The sequence below is a fragment of the Myodes glareolus genome, chromosome 8 (assembly GCF_982192425.1).
Source record: "Myodes glareolus chromosome 8, mMyoGla1.1, whole genome shotgun sequence".
NCBI classification, from domain to species: domain Eukaryota; kingdom Metazoa; phylum Chordata; class Mammalia; order Rodentia; family Cricetidae; genus Myodes; species Myodes glareolus.
Window position 1 is genome coordinate 75,317,287 of NC_142033.1, and position 21,820 is coordinate 75,339,106.

At 50.7% G+C, this 21,820-nt stretch overlaps 1 protein-coding gene and 2 long non-coding RNA genes across 10 annotated transcripts in view; 1 reads left to right on the plus strand and 2 right to left on the minus strand.

Annotated features, from left to right (window-relative positions):
- On the minus strand, positions 1–12,165 carry LOC146893907 (uncharacterized). The gene is made up of 2 exons (XR_015738598.1): positions 11,704–12,165; positions 1–790 (listed from the first exon to the last, which is right to left on the minus strand). It is a non-coding gene; the product is annotated as an uncharacterized LOC146893907 (long non-coding RNA).
- The window catches only part of Smtn (smoothelin), a 23,004-nt gene continuing 13,348 nt past the window's right edge, over positions 12,165–21,820 (plus strand). For all 7 annotated transcript variants that reach the window (XM_048449982.2, XM_048449976.2, XM_048449977.2 and 4 more), the window contains exons 1-9: positions 12,165–12,293; positions 13,951–14,056; positions 18,861–19,009; positions 19,339–19,432; positions 19,524–19,602; positions 19,694–19,791; positions 20,641–20,967; positions 21,051–21,123; positions 21,738–21,809. In XM_048449982.2, coding sequence (XP_048305939.1) covers positions 14,006–14,056; positions 18,861–19,009; positions 19,339–19,432; positions 19,524–19,602; positions 19,694–19,791; positions 20,641–20,967; positions 21,051–21,123; positions 21,738–21,809 — 943 coding nt within the window. In that variant the 5' untranslated portion in view covers positions 12,165–12,293; positions 13,951–14,005. The remainder of the gene's footprint in view (positions 12,294–13,950; positions 14,057–18,860; positions 19,010–19,338; positions 19,433–19,523; positions 19,603–19,693; positions 19,792–20,640; positions 20,968–21,050; positions 21,124–21,737; positions 21,810–21,820) is intronic.
- LOC125410443 (uncharacterized) lies at positions 14,514–21,741 on the minus strand. 2 transcript variants are annotated; one of them, XR_015738597.1, is made up of 5 exons: positions 21,502–21,741; positions 19,180–20,634; positions 18,850–18,932; positions 17,771–17,915; positions 14,514–17,664 (listed from the first exon to the last, which is right to left on the minus strand). It is a non-coding gene; the product is annotated as an uncharacterized LOC125410443 (long non-coding RNA). The 2 variants fall into 2 exon arrangements; XR_015738596.1 differs by lacking the exon at positions 21,502–21,741 and having other exon boundaries at positions 19,180–19,298; positions 19,666–19,762.

Below are 21,820 nucleotides of genomic sequence, written 5' to 3' on the forward strand. Positions count from 1 at the left end.
GACCTTTATTTTTATTTTTATTTATTTTTTGTGTATAAGTGTTTGCCTGCATGCATGAGTACCACATGAATGCATGGTACCCACCAAGGCCAGACAAGGGCATCAAACCCCCTGGATTTGAACTGAAGTTCCAGACAATTATGAATCTCCATGTCCACAAAGGAGGTATGGCTTATCTGCTTTGGGAGTGCTTCCTGGCCCATGGCAACAACTAGGGCATGCTATTTCAGGATCCCAAATTCAACTATCTGGCTGAAATTAAGGAAGAACTCCCACTCCTCTCCCACAAGAATTGCCACAGTGTGAACTCTAGACCTAGGCTGAGGAGGCAAAAATAGGGGTTAGTATGTGAAATAACTTGTGAAGGCGTCAGTGCCACTCTGGGGCCGGTGGGTGCCAGAGGGAGGAGGAGCCAGGGGCTATTCAGTGAGTCTATATTGTGATACACCTTACCCTGGCAGATCCGTGCCCCAGGAAGAACATACCACCACAGGCACACATTGATCTACTGTGGATGACTCAGGGCACAGTGGGAGACACCCTGCACACAGTGAAATGCCTCTTCCTCCAGGGCTGGGTGGGCCAACCTCAGGAGAGAGGGATTCCATGACCAGGGTGTATTCTGTACGTTAGCTGTTCTTGGGTTAGTTCATCATCTCTCTGGGCTTCAGTCGGTGGCCTGTACCGACATCAATTTACATTGTGAATGAAGATTTTGAAGATCTTTGAGGGTCTGTCTGGTCGGAGAATTTGGGCGGAGTCTGCTACAGAGTAGGAACAGCTGAAGGCTCTAGAACAGAAATGAGAACAAAAGAGAAATGAAGCAGGACGCCTGTGGGGAGAGGCACAGACCGTTCCACGTGACTTAGTGCTGACAAGTAAGGTTCATGCAAATCAGATCTAAACGAACCTAGATCAAAAACTCTCCATGGCTCCTGACAGCCTGCACAGCGGTTTCTTTTCCGTCCTTCCTTCCTTCCGTCCGTCCGTCCTTCCTTCCTTCCTTCCTTCCTTCCTTCCTTCCTTCCTTCCTTCCAATCTTCCTTCCTTCCTTCCGTCCTTCCTTCCTTCCTTCCGTCCGTCCGTCCTTCCTTCCGTCCGTCCGTCCGTCCTTCCTTCCTTCCTTCCTTCCTTCCTTCCTTCCTTCCTTCCAATCTTTCTTTCCTTCCTTCCTTCCATCCTTCCTGCCTTCCTTCTTTCTTTGTTTTGTTTGTTTGTTGGTTGGGACAGGTCTCTCTGTGTAGCCCTGGCTGTCCTAGAACTCACTCTGTAGTTCAGGCTGGCCTCAAACTCAGAGAACTGCCTACCTAGTGCTGGATATGTGCCGCCACCACCTGGCCTAAAAGTTTTTTCTTACCTCTGTCCAGGCAGGACTGGCTTCAAGACTGTGCAGATCACAGGCCCGATGCAAGTGAGCTCTCTGTTCCACCATCTTGGAACTCTTATTACCTTTATTTATTATATTTATTTGGTTTGCGTGTGTGTGTGGTGTAGGGGAGGTCTCAGGGGGCCATTTGTGGAATAAGTTCTCCTTCTACCACAAGGATTCTGAGTATCAGAGCTCAAGTCTTTAGACTTGGCAGCAAGCCTGTTGAGTCAACTCGCTGGCCCAGATGCTTAGTTCTCTGCATTTTGTAGGCAGTCCTGCCTGCGGGACTCTTCTGCCCAGCCCGCAATGCCCTCACCTTTCATACACACACACCACTTCTCTCTCACCCTTTGAACTCAGAGAAAATAAAGGTACTGTCTTATTAGTGTTTCTATTGCTGTGATGAAACACCATGACCAAAAGCAAGTTGGGGAAAGGGTTTATTCACCTTACACTTCCATATCACTGTTCATAACTGAAGGAAGTCAGGACAGAAACTCACACAGGGCAGGGACCTGGGGGCAGGAGCTGATGTAGAGGCATGGTGGGGTGCTGCTTACTGGCTTGCTCCCCATAACTTGCTCAGCCTGCTTTCTAATAGAATCCAGCAGCCCAGAGATTTGCCACCCACAATGGGCTGGCATCAGTCACTAATTAAGAAAATGTCCTACATACCTGCCTTCAGCCTGATCTTATGGAGGCATTCTCTCAATTGAGGTTTCCTCCTCTCAGATGAGTTTAGCTTGTGTAAAAAAATTTTTAGCCAGCACAGGAAGAATGCTATTCTTTCCTTAGAGATAGAGGTACCTGGCAGGAAGAGCGGGAATAAAAGGGGCCCTCTGCAGCTGCCCGCTTCCCTGGGCTTGTTTCCCAGTATGACTGCCAGTGTGTCTGCTTCCTTTGAGACAGTGTGGCAGCCAGTTTCCAAATGGGTGGGTCAGTGATTGAAAAACCCATCTGATGCAGACAGTAGGAGAGTCCATTGCCCAGACAAGGCTGGAGACCTGGTAAGGAGAAAATCATGTCTTACAACCTGAAGCCCAGCCTTTCTTGATACACCTGAGATACGATAAGAAGAAAGAAAAGAGGAGCCTGGAAGACAAACTATACTGCCTAGTGAGGTTTGTACTTGCTGCAAACTCCCTCAATGCAAACTCTTGCAGAGTCTCATGTGAAACCCACTCCCTGTAAACCCGTCCCCCTTTCCCGTCTTGCACTTCAACACCTGACGCTCACTCTCGCTCAAGCAGCTGCCTAAATCTTGCTTTGCTCACTCTGCTGCTCTCTGCTCACAATTCAAATGGCAAGCTCCCTTTTTTTTCTGCCCTTTTGCTTCCCCCCTTCAGCAGCCATGGAGGCTCCAGCTTGCCTGCCTGCTTTCTTTCTCAAACACCAATAGAATTGTTATCAAGTTTCCTTCTGAGTCCATTTTAAATTATTTCATTTGCAAGACTAAGATACTGCAAAAGAGCCCCTATGTCCCTGCGTTATGTCAGGACATTTACACACATACTGGCTCTTCCTGGAATGCCCTCACCCATGGCTTTTTGTTTTTTCTAGCTTTGGCTTTGGTTTTTCGAGACAGGGTTTCTATATAGCTTTGAAGCCTGTCCTGGAACTCACTCTGTAGATCAAGCTGGCTTCGAACTCACAGAGCCTGCCTCTGCCTCCCGAGTGCTGGGATTAAAGGTGTGTGCCACCACCACCGCCCGTTTCACTCTGTGACCTAGGCTATCCTCCGACGTGGGATATGTATATGTGTTTCTTTCATTGGTTAATGAATAAAGCTGCTTTGGCCTATGACAGGGAAGAATATAGCCAGGTTGGGAGAGATAGAATAGGCAGAGTCAAAGAGATGTCATGTGACTGTTGAAGGAGACAGATGCGGGAACTTACCAAAAGGCCACAGCCTCATGGTGATACACAGATTAATAGAAATGGGTTAATTTAAGATGTAAGAACTAGCTAGACATGCACCTAAGCTATTGGTCAAACAGTGTTGTGATTAATACAGTTTCTGCATTATTATTATTCGGGTCTGGGTGGTCAGAAAATGAACAGGCAATCTTTCTTTACATAATGGCACCAACATGGGCTGACTACATCCACATAAAACCTGAGAGAGCTTGGGAAGAAATTCTAGACACAAAAGAACAGAGTTAAGCAGGGCTTTGTGGTAGCAGCATTTTCTCAGGTGAGCTCTGTCTGCTGGCAGCAAGCAGAGGCACGACTCCTTTAAGAGAAGGCTTCCTGACTCAGCATTAGCAGTAAAAACCACATGGCTCCTTTAAGAGCTGGCTTTCTAGTTTATACTGGTCCTGTTAGGAGCACTGAAATGGGGTCTGTGAGCAGCGTGTTACAAATCGCTTAGTGGCAACATAGACCTGCTGCTTCCCTGGAGCTGGGCAGAGCAAACAGGCAGGGCTGCGGAGTTGGTCCTAGCCATGCCTACTTAGCATTAAAAAGAAGTGCTCCTGGTCAGAAAATGATTACAGATATGCAATAAAGGCAGATTCAGACAAAAAAAAAAGACCTCTGAATGGGTCACAGTGTTGGATAAATGTACATGAGCTTATGAGAGAGAAGAAAGTCAATACAGAGAGTCATAGACTAAAGGAGTAAAGATAACTCAATATTTAAAGGTAAAACAGTTTTTAAAAAGCCACATAAAGGTAGAAAATATACAGAGAGTCTAGATTATGTGTACTATTGTGTTTTCTTTTAATTTTTTGACTGTGAATGAGCTAAGTACAGAAAGACAAATCATTGTTCAGGCTGCTAAGCTAAACCAACATATATATTTTAAGTTATCTTGACTTTAAAATTTGAGTCTAAGGATATATTGCTTTGGAAAAGAGGTTCTGCTTTTGTCTCCACAGAAGATAAGAATCTGTGAATTCATTCCAGGCTAATGTGGTTTGATTGAACAAGACCCCCACGAAAGGTCTCTGTGAACCCTAAAAATAGTTTTCCCAATAAACCGTAGCAAATAGTTTGGAGAAAACTATGCCCAGATTCCCAAAACAATTATTTATAAATGCTTATTTTCATTTTAAAATGTTTAGTTATAACTGATTAATGATCATGGTCAATCTTCTTTTTTTCTTAAAAAAGGGAGGGGGAGACATGAGATAGAAATGAATATTTTACATTGGTATGGACTTTGATTTATTGATAGAAATTTAAGGTCAATTTTATTATATGTACATTTTTATTCTTATTTAAGGTATTATATTTATACACTCATTTTAAAACGTAATGTATAATTTAAAATTATGGGTTAATAGATAATCATTTATAATAGTCAAAATTATAATCATGTTAGTTAGGTTTTCTAGATATACATAGAAATATTTCTGTTAGATAATCTTCAACACTTCAAAGACATATAGAATATGGCATTTAAAAGGTTTTAAGAACTTAGACTTTTCTCAACAGTGAGACGTGTCTGCTTCTGGAAGCACCAATTACTTCAGAAAGGTTGATGGGCACTGAAGAAACTCATTATGGACTTTGCCTTCAATGACAAGGTTAGACATCTGGGCAAGAAACTGCTCTTGCCTGGACTGCTTGATGGTCTGCTGTATGAACTGGACAGGCAGGGCCCACAGAGAAAATGACTGCTGAACTGTCCAAAAGATGGGAGGGCCCTTCAGGGTTCCTGCTTCACAAAAAAACAACAACAACAACAACAACAAAAAACGGCCAGACATTCTACAGGACACAGAAGAAAGCAACTGATGGTCTTTGCCATTACAAGGTAGAACAGATCTTCAAATTTCCTGCTTCATGGAAAAATTTGCTGGATATTATGGGCCTGTAGGCTGAAGATGGATGCCCCAACATTACAGAAGAACTTTGGGTGACTGTCCAGGCAGCAAAATGTTTCTGCTAGTTTTAGAACTTTGGAAGTTACTTACAATGCACTTCCTGTTGACTTAAGCATTATTGTATCCTTCTGGGACCTTTGAAGAGTTGAAGAAAGATAGTTATAGTTTTTCTTAGTTATGATAAAAGATAAATTAGATATGAAACCTTCCAGATACAATAGACTAAATATTGTAAGTGTAGTTCTTGTTTGATGCCTGTTATATGTAATTTTACTGTGTTAAAATTAAAACCTTACTTTTTAATTAGACAGAAAAGGAGAGATAATGTGGGATGTCCTTCTATATATGTGTTGATTTTATTGGTTAATGAATCAAGCTGCTTTGGCCTATGGCAGAGCAGAATTAGCAGAATTATAAGAAAGAGTTTATATTATAGAGAGTAGGTGGAGTCAAAGAGAGGCCATATAGCTGTCAAAGGAGACAGATGCCAGAATTTACCAGTAGGCCACAGCCTCATGGTGATATACAGATTAATAGAAATGGGTTAATTTAAGATGTAAGAGCTAGCTAGAAATATGCCTAAGCTATTGGCTAAGCAGTGTTGTGATTAATATAGTTTCTGTGTGATCATTCAGGTCTGGCCAGTCTGGAAACGAATGAGCAGTCTCTGTTTACAGTCCTCCTGCCTTGGCCTCCCAAATACTGAGACTGCACGCAGAAGCCTCCATACTTGACTTCAACAAAATACCTTTTTTATTTTTTGGTTTTTTATGACAGAGTTTCTCTGTGTTGCCCTGGCTGTCCTGGATGGAACTTGCTCTGTAAACTAGGCTGGACTCAAACTCACAGAGAATTAAAGGAATGTGCCATCACTGTCTGACAACAAAGTTCCTTTTAGCCTCCAGATGTTAGCATAACCTTCTGAGCCTCATAACTCTATTTGATAAAATTGACAAGAAGCCAGGCAGTGGTAGCTTACACCTCTAATCTCAGTAATAGGAGGCAGAAGCAGACAAATCTCTGAATTTGAGGCCAGCCTGGTTGACAGGTAATGAGTTCCTGGACAGCCAGGGTTGCACAGTGAATCGCTGTCTCAAAAACATTAAATAAATAAATAAATGAATGAATAAATAGGCACGAAACCCAGGTGTCATTGCCGCAGCCACCTCCCATGACTATGTGTTCTGAGTCCTGAGTCCACCTGTTTCAGAGCTTGTCCATGGCTTGGTGTATCATAAATGCACCAAGATGTCCTGGGCACACATGGACAAGTTGAATGGCTACACAGAGAAGTCAATCAACTACAAAGGCTGGGAGACACTATCTGATGAGTCATATGATGGCTGACTTCTGATTCACGGAGAAGGATTTGACCCTAATGCTGTTTAAAATACTGACCTCTAGGTCTAAGGGAAAAGCTCAGGGGTTTAGAGCACTTGTTCTTGCGGAGGACCTGGGTTCTATTCCCAGCACCCACATGGCTCACAACCATCTGTAACTCTGGTTCCAGGAGATCTGACGCCCTCTTCTGGCCTCCTGGGTCACTGCATGCACATGGTGCACAGACAAACATGCAGGCACAACACCAGTATGTATACAAATTAATTTAAAAATAAGAAAAAAAAAGTACTGGCCCCTAGGTTCTTAAGTCAGAATGAGGGCTTCATGAGAATGTGGCAGATCACACAGCACAGCCAGCAAGACTGGATCAAGAGGGCCGTGATGGAATATAAATGAAACTGTCTCCCCTCCCTGCCTCTGCCTCACAGAACCAGCAGTCTTATACTCCTGAACCAGACTTAACCTGGAGCTGGAAAGAGGATGGTCCTATCAGTGACCATGACCTCAGGCCTTTGGAGCTCTTTCAATGGATGAGAAGAAGCAGAAGAGGAAGGATAAAATAGAGGGTAAAATGAACAGCACCTCCAGTCCACAGAGGAGGAAGGCAGACTCAAGCCATGTGTCATGGTCACACAGCAAGAGGCAAGGACCTCACTACAGTCTTGTCTTATTCCTGAAGCTAAGGTGTAGACGGCTGAAGCATCCTGGGCTTGGGCCCCAACTCCCACCACCATGGCTGTTTAACTTTGGGCACATCACTCTTCTCTCTGTTACAACTTATGGCCTATCTCTAAGGCTGTGGGACTTGACTGGAAATTGCTTAGTATGGCTGTGGGCGATACCCTTGCAACTTCTTAGCATTGGGCCCAGAGGGACACAGCACACAGCTGCTTAGGGGGACTAAGAAACTGCTGGTTGCCAAATTTAGTGGTCATCAGGGGCAAGCTGCTTAACTGTGTGGCTCTCAGTTGCTCTGTCCATCAAAAGGGCTCATAATAGCTTTATCCCATTGGGTGGTCATAAGGGATAAATGAGTTACTGTAGGCTGCGGTTTGATTTTTTTTCTCCCATAAGCACTTTCTATATTTCTGAGGTTCTGAAGGCTATTCAAGGCCAGCAGGAGATGATGGGGCCCCAAGCCCCCCTCCCCTCACTGGCTATAGCTCCAGGCACTGCTTTGTCTGCTATTTGGCTATTATTAGGCCCAAAGTCCTCATCTCCAATCCAGATGGGGAGTAAGAGGAGCAGGCAGGGACTGGGCTGGGATCACGGCGGGGAGGTTGGATGTGGGTTTGGGCCCCACCCTGCCTGCAGCTGGTCCAGCAGCCACGTCTACACTTGGCTCTGAGGTTGGAGCTAAGCACTGCCTCCCACCACAGCTGCCTCCTCTGGGAAGGTTCAGAGGCCTTCTGCAGTCTTTAGCGCTTTCCTACCAGTCCCCAGAAGGCTGGCCAGACCTGCACAGAAGCTTGGAGTCCATACTGCTCGCCTCTGGAGCCTGCGAGAGAGCCATCTGCCTTCCCATCAATGGCTCTCCATGCATCCCTTAAGGGTTCATGGGTCTCCTGAAGAAGAAAGGTGCACACCTCTGCCTTCAAATGCCAGCCCTCCACCATCATGCTATACCAACCTGGATAAGGATCTCCTTGTCTCTAAACCGCCCTCGTTTTTGTTCTGTAAAATGGACGTATCCCAACACCTACTTGACAGAGCCGTGCTCAGCCTTAAACAACTGAAGTGCACATAGCCGACGCTCAGTATGTGCCAGGACTGATGTTATTTCATGCTTGCTTGGGTGGATCAGACCCAGAAAAAGAAAGAAGGGATTTAGGAGGCTGGGTCCACAGTGGCTCTGCTCTTGACTTGCTGTGTGATTAACTTCTGCTCCTGGCCCTGTCTGGGACTCAGGTTACCCACCTGTATCATAAAGGGCACATCTAGAACTTTGGGGTGGCGAGACCCAGATCCTGCGCTCATAAGCAGTAAGAGAATTTGTTTTAAGAATCTGGCAAAGTGCCAGGCGGTGGTGATGCTCACCTTTAATCCCAGAACTCAGGAGGCGGAGGCAGGCGGATCTCTGTGAGTTCAAGGCCAGCCTGGTCTGCAGAGTAAGTTCCAGGACAGCTCAGCTAGGGCTGTTACACAGGGAAACCTTGTCTGGGGTGGGGGGAACTAAACTATCACACGGGCCTACCTCCCACAGGGCAGCGGATTTGTGATTAGGAATAAGGGTCTGAGTTTGAGTTGTGGGTGTCAGAGAGCTTAGCCTCACTGGGACCACCTCATCTCTATAAGGGTGACATCTCACCAGACTCAAGCTTCAAGGGCCCTTATGATAGAGCTGTCACATGATATTGCAGACCAGGGTTCAAAACATATGTACCCTCAATGAGCCCTCCTTCTCCCAGCACCAGGAATCCCTTAGAAGTCATGAGAGGTCCAGATTGACCCACATGAAGCCCTCCCCTTTGTCTTTGGGGCTGTTCTTCTGATGTCCACTCCGCCCAGGGGTCTCACAGCCCCTCCCCTCCTCCTAGGACTGCTGTTTGTCAAGCGCAGTTGCCCAGAGACACAACAGCTAGACTTGTGATGACCTTGCCAAACCGGTTGGAGAAGCAGGTCAGCAAGGCTGCTCCTCAAGCTCCTGGATGTGACCTTGGAGGCCTCCAGCTCTGCCCCTGAGAGGAAGGGCCCAGCCAGCCCTGGCAAGAACCAGTTCTCTTTCGGAACCTTGGTCCAGCCTTATTTGCCTGACTGGTTCTCTTTCGGAACCTTGGTCCAGCCTTATTTGCCTGACTGCTTCCCCGCGCTGACTTCTGCTCTGGCTGTCTGTGAGCTGCCTCTCCTCCAGCCTCTCGGACGACGCCAATCCAAGCTTTGCTCTCAGCAGCCTTTGGGCTCTAGATACTTTTTCTTCTCACTGTGTCGTCAGTCACCAACCCAGCCCTTGCTCCCCAACTCTTTCTGTCGCTCAACAGCCTCTGAGACCACCTCACACTCCAAGGCTCAGGCCTCAGCTAGCCTTACAGCCACTTCTAGGCACATACAGGCATAGCCTAAGGTTAAGATCTTGCTGACTGGTCTGTCATCTTATGCTGCACAGATGAGGCAGGGTGCTTAAGAAGCTCACCGGAAAACACCTCCATCATGCAGAGAAAGAAACAAAGAAGGCTCTGAGAAGCCTAAAGCCTTGCACAAGGCAGAACTGGGACCAGAAAACATAACTTTTCTTGCCTCTTGCTTGGCCCCAGGTGTGGTGGGGGTGAGGGAGTGGGGGGGGGTGGGGAGGAACCCAGAGTGAGTCAGGGAACCAATGCTGCCAGCTTGGTAAAAATCATCATTTTTGGACTTGGGCTTTGGAGAAAAATATTACCCTTGGCCCGTGAGCTGTTCCAGCCACTCCGCCCTAACTCTGCCAGGACAGGACTGGATGGGGAGGAATCCAGAGCCTTCCTGTTATAGCCCTTTGAAGGACTGAGAGCCAGTCAGTCAGCACTGCCTTTTTATAAACTGAGCAGATAGAAATTCAGGCCTCTGGGGTGCCTTCAAAATTCATTCCTCCTCCTCCTCTGGTGCCCAGGGCTCTTCACTGGCAACACTACCCGTATTTCCTACCCACAGCCCCTTCACCTCCTTTTCTCACTCACACGCCTCCCAGACTTTGGAAAATGTCCTTCTATCGGATGAGTCTTCTTTGTACTCATCTTCAGTAATATTTAGTATACCACCACCTCTAAGAAGCCCTCCAAGATTTCTTCCATATTTGAAACAACAAGGTTAGGAGAGGTGCTTTGGCAGTGGGCAACATTCTGCCATGATGGTGCCTTTGCCTCCCGGCAGGTTGACTTGCTCCTTGTAGAAGCAGGCGTAGTGGTTATCTTGGTGATCTGGTATACAGCACCTGCTGGGCACTCTCACAGGGTGTATACTCTTCCCTGCTCGTAGTTATAATGTTCCCGGCCACCTGCCCTGGGTTACCCTCTGATGCCCAGATCACCATCACCACCACCAGTCACCCCGTTGCGTGGCGCCCATCCCTTGTAAGAAGGAAGAAGAGGTGGGGTAGGTCAACTGGAGGTAGGCCAGGGCTTGCCATGCCTAGGTCAGAGCGAGGGAGCATAAGCTCTAAACAGGCATCCAGGGTGTTAGCACCCAGCAGGCAGCTCACTGGAGCCATCGGCTTCCACTCAAACAGATCCCGAGACTTAGGTGTGTCCGGAGGAAAGGTCTGTCCCCAGGGACGCAAGGTTTGCAGTGCTCCCCATCTGGCCTTGCAGAGCCTTCGACCTCATTCTGGAGAGTAAGCCGGTATCCAGCTCAGGTAGAGAGGGCTTGGAACGACAGTCTCCACGCTGGGTACTTCTGCTTGACTCGCAAGCGGCTTCTTTCTCTTGGTCTCAGGTCTCATTTCCCTCTTGAGGTGTGGGAGGAAATGAACGGCACATAGAAAAGACGCTCGGAATGGACACAGGGCCTCTCTTTAGGTGTGTCTTGGTGAAATCTGACCTGGAGCTCTCCGTAGACAACAGGACCCTACCTCAGCTCCCACAGTTCCACGTCACAGAGGTCAGAAGCACAGATTAGAATCAAGGCTAGGAGGTATGAACTGCCGCTCCATTACCTACAGGCTTTTATCCTCATCTGTATAATGTATGGGACAATTCAAATCTCATTTGTTGTTATGGATATTATAATCTGGTACACGAAACACACAAAATAAATAAATTGGCGTCCTTATAGTTTTTATTTGACTTACAGTTTTTACTTATCAAGCAGGATTTCAGACTCCATCTGGCCAGGCTCCATCCCAGTTTAGGCCCCACCCACTTTTGTCTTCACCAAGACCGGTAGGGCGGCTCCACAGACTCCAGGGCTGGACGCTGGAGGTGGTTTTCTCTACTGGGTCTGAGCTCTTATTTGATCTTGGGAATATTGGTTCTTTGGGGCTTCTGCTCTCCCCCACCCCATTTGCTAAGGATTGTGAAGTTCATCGACCCTGTTTAGGACTATGAAGCTCCCAGAGGCAGACTTTAAAATGTTTGGGAGAGCATGTTTTATGGACAGGGGAAGACGTACTACCGGTATGATTGATCCTATTCCATCTCAGAGGGTCCTTGGCGACTCGATACAGGGTCAAGATGCAGCTGGTCACCCAGTACTTACCCTGCGACAGCAAAGACCAGGTGTCCCGAAAGCGCTCTGTGAGCGTTGGCGGAGCAAGCCTGAGTTCCCAAGCCAGTAGTGGGTGGAGTCCGGAGAAAGGATGTAGTCTCAAGAACAAAGAGGAGGGCGGGGAGGGGTTGTCTAGACCTCTCAGGGCTTACCCCATCTCAAGCTATTTGCCCGGCCTGTGGCACTCTCCTGGACTTCGATTTATAGCCCGCGTCCTGCCGAAGCCCACTCGAGGAGGTCAAAGACACCGCGGCAGCAATCCTCAAAACTACAATACCCAAAATCCCTGGACGGTGAGGGGCGGGAGTTTAGTGGGGGTGGAACCCAAAAATTGAATTTCCCCAATAGGACCCAAGAAGGGGCGGGACCCAACTGAGAATTGGCTGGGACGGCTTGTCGGGGCGGGGCCAGCCAGCTGGCTGGCGCCGCGGGACAAGCGTCTGCGGCAGAGTCCAGGGGACGTTGCTGAACCGGCTGGGATCCCGGGCTGTGGTGCGTCCCGCCCGCCCGCCCGTCTCCTCTGCATCTGCCGGTCCCAAGCAAACACGAACCCGCACGGAAAGGGCGTGCCGGACTGAGAGGTGGGTGTGAGGATCTTGGGGCGACCTTCAGAGCCAAGATGAGTCGGGGGGTGGGGTGGTGAAACCTAGGTGTCAGGACAGGAATTCTGGAACTCTCGGGTCCGGGAGCCCCAACCAAATTCTGGGAGCTTCAAACCACAGGATTAAGGTTCTGAGACCTTGGTGAAGGCAGCTATGGACCTCGAAAGGGCTCCACGGTCCCCAGAGACACTAATCTGTGGGGAACTGATACCTTGAGGAAGCTTTCCCAGATCCCGACCCCTCACCCACAGGGCTTTAACAATCTCCAGGACCTCAAACTGTGTAGCATGAAGCCATGGGCAAGCAGTGGCAAGCAGTGACAGAAATTTCTGAGCAGATACTAGGACTAGGAACAGCCTTGTCCAACATGAGGAAGCACAGCATGTCCACAATATCTAAGATGGGTGACCATTAAATGACACCGGGGAGGGGGAGTTACCCCAGACAGAATAGCTAGATCAGGAGGCAAAGACCCTAGAATGGCTGGCACGCTGAAGCAGTGACTTTAACAGACGGGGTTCTTCAAACTCTAATTAGTGTACATTAGGGTTCCCCCAGACCCATTCACCGGATGGGGTGACTCACACTAAGTGACTGTTGTGGAGAGAAGGGATGATTTCGGGATGAATCAATGGAGGTGGGGGTCTTGAGGCCATTTCAGTCATCATATTAACTAAGTATCTAGGTGTGCTAGGCCGTGGAGTCTCAAATTCCAGAGACTCCGGGGCTCCGGGAAGGAGAGAGTCGGGCTAAAAAGACTGTCACCAGATTTAGGGATCTGTTTTGATGGATAGCGATTGGACAAGAAACAAACATCCTGGAGTCTTGGCGGCATTTTTGGGAGGGGACTTCAGAAGACAGAAATAACCACGATTTGTATTAGATCCTTCCTGCCCTTTAAGTCTGAGTTTTACTGACCCCCCTGTGATGACCGTTTGGCCCTCTCCCTCTCCTTTTGCCCAGTCCAGAGGTTGGGTGGGTCAGTTCCCAAGGCATTTCCCCCCGGGGAAGCAAACTTTAGGTGAGTTCTGAGTGTGTGAGCTGAACTGGACACCTGGCTCAGGAGAGCCAGGCCAGTCGGCGTCACGGGGAGGAGATGCACAGAAGTCTGGCTCTGAGAATCCAAAAGACACAAGCAGCTTCCACACCTGAACGAATTAGTGACAGGAGCAGAAAGATGGACTTGGCCTCAGCCCACAGCCAGAAGCCCAGTTTGTGGAGGGCAGGTAGAGGGGTAGGCTGGGTAGCCCTGGAGACGAGTGGGTGTGACAGGAAGCTGGGGAACGGCTTGCACCCCCTGGTGGTAAACAGCTTGGGTGGGCCTTGCTGATTCCTTTCTCAGTCCAGGTCCATGCCCTCCTTGTTTGGGGCTTGGTCAGGATGCCAACTTAGACCACAGGGCAGACTGGCAGCCAAGCTGGTAAGGCTGAAACAGGAACACCTATTCTTGGTTAGTGAGTTTTTCAGCAAACCACCCCGGGGCAGAGGACAGTTTCTAGCCAGGAGCCACATGGCAGGGTAGTTAGTACAGAACAGAAACAAATGCTCAGGGACTAGAGAGGGAAACAGGCATAAAACCCAAGGGACTGGGATTTCCACAAGCTCCAGCAATCTAACTAATGTCTGCCTCTTGCAGAATTCCCTGAGTGCCACCGAGAGCTGACACACTTAAGGAGCTACGGGCCAGCAAGATGGCAGATGAAGCCTTAGCTGGGCTGGATGAGGGAGCCCTCCGAAAACTGGTAAGTAGCCCTATGACTGTACTATGGGGCAGGAAGAGCCAAGCCAGGGCTATAGGGCCACGGCTTTTGCGCTTTTCAGCGCATACAAACAGGGTGGGTTTGGAGGAGAGGTTACGGAAACAGCGCCAAGTTGGTTCCATTTGGCCGATCCACAGGCCCTTGTGGCATGTGCCTGTCCATGGCCAGTGCTGAGACCTGGTCCCTACCCACCCCCAACTGTCATCTCCTGATTAAACAGTAACTTCTGGGGACTCACCCATGGGCTGCCGCAGGTGTGGGAAGGCAGCCTGGGCACTGCCCACTCCTGGAAGCCTGCCCAGTGATAATGGCAGCAGCAATGATTAATAAACCAGGGCAGAACAGTAGGGTACTGAGTACACCATCTTACAGAATGCCCACACATGGTCCAAGAGCCAGGATACTGCCACCTGTGTGGTGAGATCACATACCCAAACGCTCCAGGTTATAAGCTTTACTAGGTCCAAACTCCAGAGGGGATTTTGGGATACCCAGAGTGAGAAATAGACTGTGGATCCTTATGGGTTTTGTGATGTCTTGTCTGTTGTTTTCTTCTCTAAGCCTCAGGAGGTTTTTGTTTTGTTTTTTACTTGTTAAAAAATGTGTATGTGGGGGGTGACTGGAAAGATAGTTCAGTAGTTAAGAACATTCACTGGCTGCTCTTCCAGAGGATCTGGCTTCGATTCCTAAGTCACCCACATGACAGCTCACACCTGTCTGTAACTCCAATCCAGGGCTTCTGACACCCTCACACAGACATGCATGCAGGCAAAACATCAATGCACTTAAATTATAAATAAATAAATAAGTTGCTAGTGTTAGCACAGGGATGAAACAAGATATGGCCCTAACTTTGGGATAGAGGCTGGGTTTAGTCCACTCCATCCCTGTTTACCATCTTCTTCCTATGACCATGCACAGAGAGGCAGTGCGACAGCACCGGCCTGTAATGTGTCCATCTACACACACGGCCATGTGGTAGGCCATGGGGAGAGGGGCCAGAGCCCCACCACCCAGCCTCTGATCTCTATCCAGGGCAAAAAAGTAAGAGATTTGCTTTCTCTACAATGCCCCACACCACCAGCAATCCTTGCCCCTAGAGAAAGAGGCTGGGACCACTTGACCTAGTTGCCTTGACATCCCCTAGGCAGTTTGGCCTGTATATCCTGGGGCCAGCACCTTAACCTCGTCTTGAGTTCAGGGCAGCTACTTCCTAGAGCCAGGAGATGGGGTTGGGTCTCCAAAGACGCCCAGCAGCCGTCTTCACCGTCCCTCAAAAAGTCAGAGTCCTTGTGAGGGTCGCAGACTTTCCACAGGGAAAGCCAGGCTGGGTGTCCACGCACTCTCAGGGATTCTCCAGCATCAGACCCCACGCACGCAAAGTTTGGGAGCTGGGGAAAGCGTTAGAGAGAAGAAACAGAAGCGGTAGTTGACGGACGCACTTCCTCCCAGCCCCGAGGCCTGGGAGGAAAGGACGAGCGAGGCCAAACCCCGACCCGGATCCGCGGTCCCAGGCCCACCCCAGCCCTGAGGCTCCACCGCCCCGCCCCCGCCATTGCTGCGCCCCGGAGCTGTGAGGGTCCCACCCTCCGGCCTCGTGGCAGGAACGGGGGCGTCCCAAGCCCGGCTCCTCCCCGCGGGGGCCCGGCCTTATATGGGAAAGCTGTGCCCAGCTGACTCGGGAGCCGCAGCTGCTTCCGGCCCCTCTCCCGCACATTCCTGAGGTCGGGATGGTGGGCTGCGCGGGACAGGGGTACCCGGGGACAAGCACGCCGCGTGTCCCCATGCCACGTGTCTGCACGCCTTCTAGCCGGGTGACCTGGGAAGCGGCTTAGGTGCTGTGAACCTCCCTTCCTTTGCAGATGGGACGTTAAAGCCGGCGGTAGCGGGGGGCTTCCTGCCGGACTCCTAGCAGCGGCGCCTGGCTGGAGAAGGGTGGGTGGGGCGTGGGCGAGCCCCGCGCTAGTGGCCGCAGCCTGCGGGCCTTCAGCGCCCCCTGGCGAGACGTTCCCCCATTGCTCTCAACACTGCGGGCAGCTCTGATCCTGGGATTGAGGGAGGACCTAAGTAAGTCCAGTTTCTTAGGCAGGTGGAAAGACTAAAGTTAACCGAGACGCTGGGTCGGCCGGACGCCCCCAGCAGCAAGAGAGCGCCAGAGGTCCAGTCCCGCCAGTCCCGCCAGTCCCGCCCCCTCCAGCCTCCCGCAGGAGGAGGAAGCACCCTTTTTCCTCCCAGGAGAATTTCACTAGGCAGTTTCGGAAACCGTCCCCTTCCCCCGGGTGGACAATAGCTCTTTGTATTTCCTTCCCTCCCTCTCACAGTCCCCTCCACACACAGTGGGGGTTACTGAGAGGGTGGGGAACTCTGGACACAGTAGGAACACTGTGATCCGACCTTTGGTGTGTGAGAGGGTGGGGAACACAAGACATACAACAGGGACACAGGTCAGAGCTTTGCCCACAGTCCCAAAAGGAAGGAACATGCCAGGGAGTGGTCAGCAGAATGAGGTTCATCCCTCGGCCACCCCATCCACTTAGGGGATTCAGAGAGAGGATTCCAGTTTCCAGATCGAGATACTGAGATAACCAGGGGTTGAAGAAATGTCCAACTTCCCATCTTATTCTCCCTCCACCCCGGGGCTTGGAAACGGGGGTCCATGATATAAAGGATTAGTCATTGTGTCTCAGGGCTTTTATCCTCTGGACCAGTCTGAACCAGCTGTCCCTAAGGCACCAACCTCCAAATGTTTCAGGGAAATAAGCGTCTTTCCCTTGGTTGTGATAAGGTCTCCTAAGGCTTTGACATTTCCAGACAGGCTAGAGGGGTCTCCAATACTGAACCTCAAAGTTCCCACCTTCACAGAGACTCCAGGGTTGTAGCCATCTTCAGTCTTAGACGAGCCTTGCTGTCAGAGAGACCTACATTGAAACTTTCAAGTTTTTGAACAAGACACTCATTTCTCTCTTATCAGATAGAAATAATGTATTAAGAGTAGAAAAGAGAGCTGGACAGGCCCAACAGTTTAGAGCATTTGCTGCTCTTCAGAAGACCCAGATTTGGTTTCTAGCACCCACATCAGGTGGCTCATAACCACTCCAGCTCCAGGGGATCTGATGCCCTCGCCTGGCCCCTACAGGCACCCATACACATGAAGCATACACGCATACAGACACATGCACATGCATACACATAAATACAAATAAATCTTTTAAAAACAACAACTCTGGAGACAGAGGCAGGCAAATCTCTGAGTTCCAGGCCAGCCTGATCTACAAAGCAAGTTCTAGAACAGCCAGAGCTACACACACACACACACACACACACACACACACACACAAAAAAAAACCTGTCACAAACAAACAAACAAACAGAAACTACAAATGGGGATTTAGTGCAGGGTCTGATGTAATTTGGGTCTCAATAAATATACCAGTATGTTCTGTCTTTCCTTCGCCGTCTACTCCTGGCTGATGGGAACCGAGAGGAGAGGCAATGGTTTTGCATGTGCGTGTTTTGTATGTAGAGGAGGCCACGCTGCGTCACTGCACCCTCCTCCTCTTCTTGCCCAGTCCCAAAGGCCTTCATTCCATCTGGAAAATTAGGAAGCAGTGACAGAGAAGTTAAGGAATATAGCCCGACTGTAGAACCAAGGCTGGAACCTGATGGGGGCTCTGGCCTGAGCTGCAAGGGACTGACCCTCCATAGCTCCTCAGGAAAGTGGATCTGGAGAGCTGTCCCTCAAGGCTTTGCCTGCTCTCTTCAGATTAAGACAAGCTGGTTCTTGGCTAAACTGGACCAGCTACGGAAGTTTCATCTCTGCCTGCACCTCCCAGCTCCCCACCTGAGAAGGGAAGACCAATTAGGAAGAGGATTGAATGAAAGGGAGAGTCAGTCACTGTGTGCTTTTCTCGTTCCTGTTTGCATACTAGACCCACGCGGGAGGCGTGGCTCTGCCACTGCTCTGTCAGTCAGCCCTGAGCCAGGCCTCTACCATAAGATGTGTCGAGTGGTGTGGGGAAGGCACCAGCATTGCCCGCACACCACAGAGGGAGCACATTTTTCTAAACCTGTTTCTATGAGGTCCCCAATTTTCCATGAACTTCTGGGCTGAGAAGCTGATAAGAGTTCCTGCACTCTGTGGACATCTCTGGGGGCTCTAAGTAGACCCTAGCACTAGCTGACATCTTTATCTCTCTAGGGGACCAGCCCTTCCCATTCTGGGCCTTGACTTCTTCGTGGTGGTTAGGGCTAGGCCAAAGCCAGTAAAGGAGAAAACTAACCCTCAGCAGAGCAGAGAACTAGGACCCTACAGCACCTTCCTCTGCCTCAGTTTCCCAATCTTTCCCAACAGGGGCGGGGTCTAGATCAGCAAGGGACTTCATCTACTTGAATCACCCTTCCTTTCCTTGGGACCCTCAGAAGGGTGACCACATTCTTCCTCCTGTGGCTCCCTAGTCTAAAAGGTTAATGACTCAGAAGAGCAGGCATCAAGTCACAGAAAGGAGTGCCTGAGTGCTTGGCCCTTGACCTGGGTGGGTGGTTGCTGGCTCTGCACTCACAGAAGGTGGTCTGTGTACCACAGTGCACAGTGGGCTCCTCAGGATCTTTGGCGTCATGAACTTGGTCTCTCCTAAAGATCCTGAGTGGGAGGAGGCACGTGGAAGGCTTAGGGTAGAGAGACTGGAGACAAGTCTCTCATTGTGTCCTAGGCAGAACTATGGGCAGTTGGTGCCAGTCCCTCTGCCCCTGACAGATGCCCTACCCCTCACTCCCACCTGCATTGCAGCTGGAGGTCACGGCAGATCTAGCAGAGCGGCGGCGGATCCGCTCCGCCATCCGGGAGCTGCAGCGGCAGGAACTAGAACGAGACGAGGGGGCTTTGGCATCCAAACGTTTCCGCGCTGAACGGCAAGACAACAAGGAGAACTGGCTACAGTGAGTGGCAGAGGGGGCTGGGTTTGCAAGTGCAGGTGGTGCCAGGGGTCAGCTCGTGTGGAGGCAGGTATGTCTGATGCCCGTGAGCACTGGAATGCACAGAATACCTATGGGTATGAACCAAGTGCCAACTGTGGCCATGCAGTATGGGTAGCATGTGGCATTAGTACCTGTGTCCACAGTTGTATACATATCGATGTTTGCTCAGAGATTCTACACAGACAGCTCCGTGTCTCTCTGTCAAGGTTCAGGCCTCTGATCCTTTCCTTGAGCTCACATCCTCCAGACCCTGTCATACAATGGTAGTTACGCTCATGGTGTCTCTGCAGCTCTCAACAGCGGGAAGCCGAGCAGCAGGCTGCCCTCGCACGGTTGGCAGGGAGGCTGGAGTCCATGAATGATGTAGAGGAGTTGACCACACTGGTGAGGCCCAGGGCAGGCAAGGGATAGGGGAAGGGTAAATAAAAACCCAGACTCCACAGTCTATCTCTTGTGGCCTGCCTGTCACCCACAGCTTCGGAGTGCCGGTGAGTACGAGGAACGCAAGCTGATCCGAGCTGCCATCCGCCGTGTGCGAGCTCAGGAGATTGAGGGTAGGTGCCCTGGCCTAGACCCGCCCTTGCCCTACCAGCTGCTGCCTACAGCATCTCAGTTACCTCCTGACACTTGCCCCTGCTCTTTCAGCTGCCACCTTGGCTGGGAGACTGTGCAGTAGACTTCCTAGTAGTGACTCCCGAGAGGATAGCAGGAGGCCGGCAGCTCACAGACTGGACCCTGGTAAGGTAAGGAGTATGGGTATGGAGGGAGGGTGAGCCAGTGTCTTGTGCCTCCTGGTGCCAGTAGTACAGGGCATTTTTGCTACACTATCATTTGACTGGGAGCTGGCCCTTGGCCAGTGTTTGAGGAAACCCTGGAGTTCAATTTTTATACTCTCAGGCCACTCAGGCATGTGCCTTCCACTCCAGACCTTGAACTCAGGTTTTTCTCCCAAAGCCAGCCTGTATACACAGCTCCAAGTTACTGTTCCTTCCCCTTCGCTACTCTCATGGATATGCTGGCACCTCTCCAACTTCCATTCCTACTTCCCACCCCTACCCCTACTACCCTGCCTGTGCTCAGCAGCCGAAAGAATCTCCTAGAAATGCAAGTCTAGTCTTGGTATCTCCCCTGATTAAGCACGTTCCGTGCTGCCCTTCACCCGCTAGAGAGCACCACATCCTTACCTCACCACAGCCTGCATGCCAGGCCCCTGTCATCTCTATTCTTCAGGTTGTAAGGAAGAGAAGTCAAAACATATAGTTTCCACTAATGGCCAGCAGAGGGTGCTAGCTGCCCAGTCCTGCACAACTGGCTTTCTCTGATTAGCCAGTCTGAGGCCAGAACTCTGCTCTCAAGTCCTCTGGGCATAGGAGTCCCCAGTTTTCTGATATCACCAACTGTTGACGTTAGGATCTGGTCATTGTCAACCCACCTTTGGCACTGACTAGCCTTCCTTGTGCAGGTGTGCCCACAGGAAGCCATGCCCAGGCCCTCTGCTTTGCATGGCCTGCTCTGTCAGCTTGGCCCTCCGTGGGTGGGGGTAGCACTCGGAGTCAGAGAAACCTTGGTTGCGTCCTGTGGGTCCGCTGCAGGTACCAGAGCAAGAGCAACAGAAAGAGCAGACAGACGTGCCAGAGCCAACCCCAGCCCCAGCCCCTGAGGACACCAGCCAGGATGTGACCACAGTGACACTCCTGTTGAGGGCCCCGCCTGGGGGCACGCCCAGCTCACCTGCCTCACCTGACAGTTCACCCACCACTGCTTCCCCCGAGCCTCTCCTAGAGCCTGCTGGAGCCCAGTGTCCTGCTGCCGAGGCTCTGGACAGCTCCGAGCCACTTCCTCACCCATCAGGAGCTCCCAGCCCTGAGCCCCCCATGTCACCAGCACCCCCCAGCTCTCAGGAGCCGGTCATCAGCAAGGTGAGTTTGGTGAGAGGCAGGGATGCCAGGCAGGTGAGGTCCTTGGTCTGAGAGCCCCTTCCTATGTGGTGTCTCTCTTGCAGCCCCCGCCTGGCCCCACGGAGCCCTCTAACACCTTGGCCCCCACCAGAGGCTGCTCCAGCACTAAGAGAACAGGTGAGGAGCCCTGTGCAGGTTGCTACAGGCTCCCGCTTTCCCCTGCCCCTGCTTCCCTTTCCCTGCCGGTAGGATGGTAGGATGGGTTCTGATGCTTCAACAGCTGTAGCTTCCGCAGGTTCAGGCAGTCCCCGCACTCCCCCGGCACTCCCCACCACTGCCCCTGAGGTATTCCCGCCCCTGCCACCCATGGCCAGAGGCCTCCTCACAGCCTTGAAAGGCAACAGGCCTCAGGCACATTCTTCTCCCCAATAAGGGAGTACACCCATCACCCAGCTGGATCTATGGGCAGTACTGGCTGGGGGGTGGGGGGGCTGTCCTGTCCCCTAGTCCCATCAGTAAGGAGAATCTGGATACCTTCCTCTGGCCCAAACTTACCCCTGGCTCCTAAGAGTGTGCACGTCATCCTGGGTCTGTCATCCTGGGTCCGTGCAGGAGAGAAAGGAGGAGCTTGCAGGAGGGTTGCAGCTGAGTAGGCCGGCCTCAGCAGTGGGGGTGCTGGGCATGGTGAGGCGTGCAGAGGTGTTGAGATGAAAGTGGCCGGGACGCCACCCCACCATCCACTTTCCTTTCTCTTCCCCCATATGGCTGCCACCTACTCACCAACCTACCAGATCTGGCTGAACCACAGCCCTGCCAACGCTCCCTGCCTGTGCTCAGTCCCCGACAGCTAACCCAAAATCGAGGTACTGGCTGT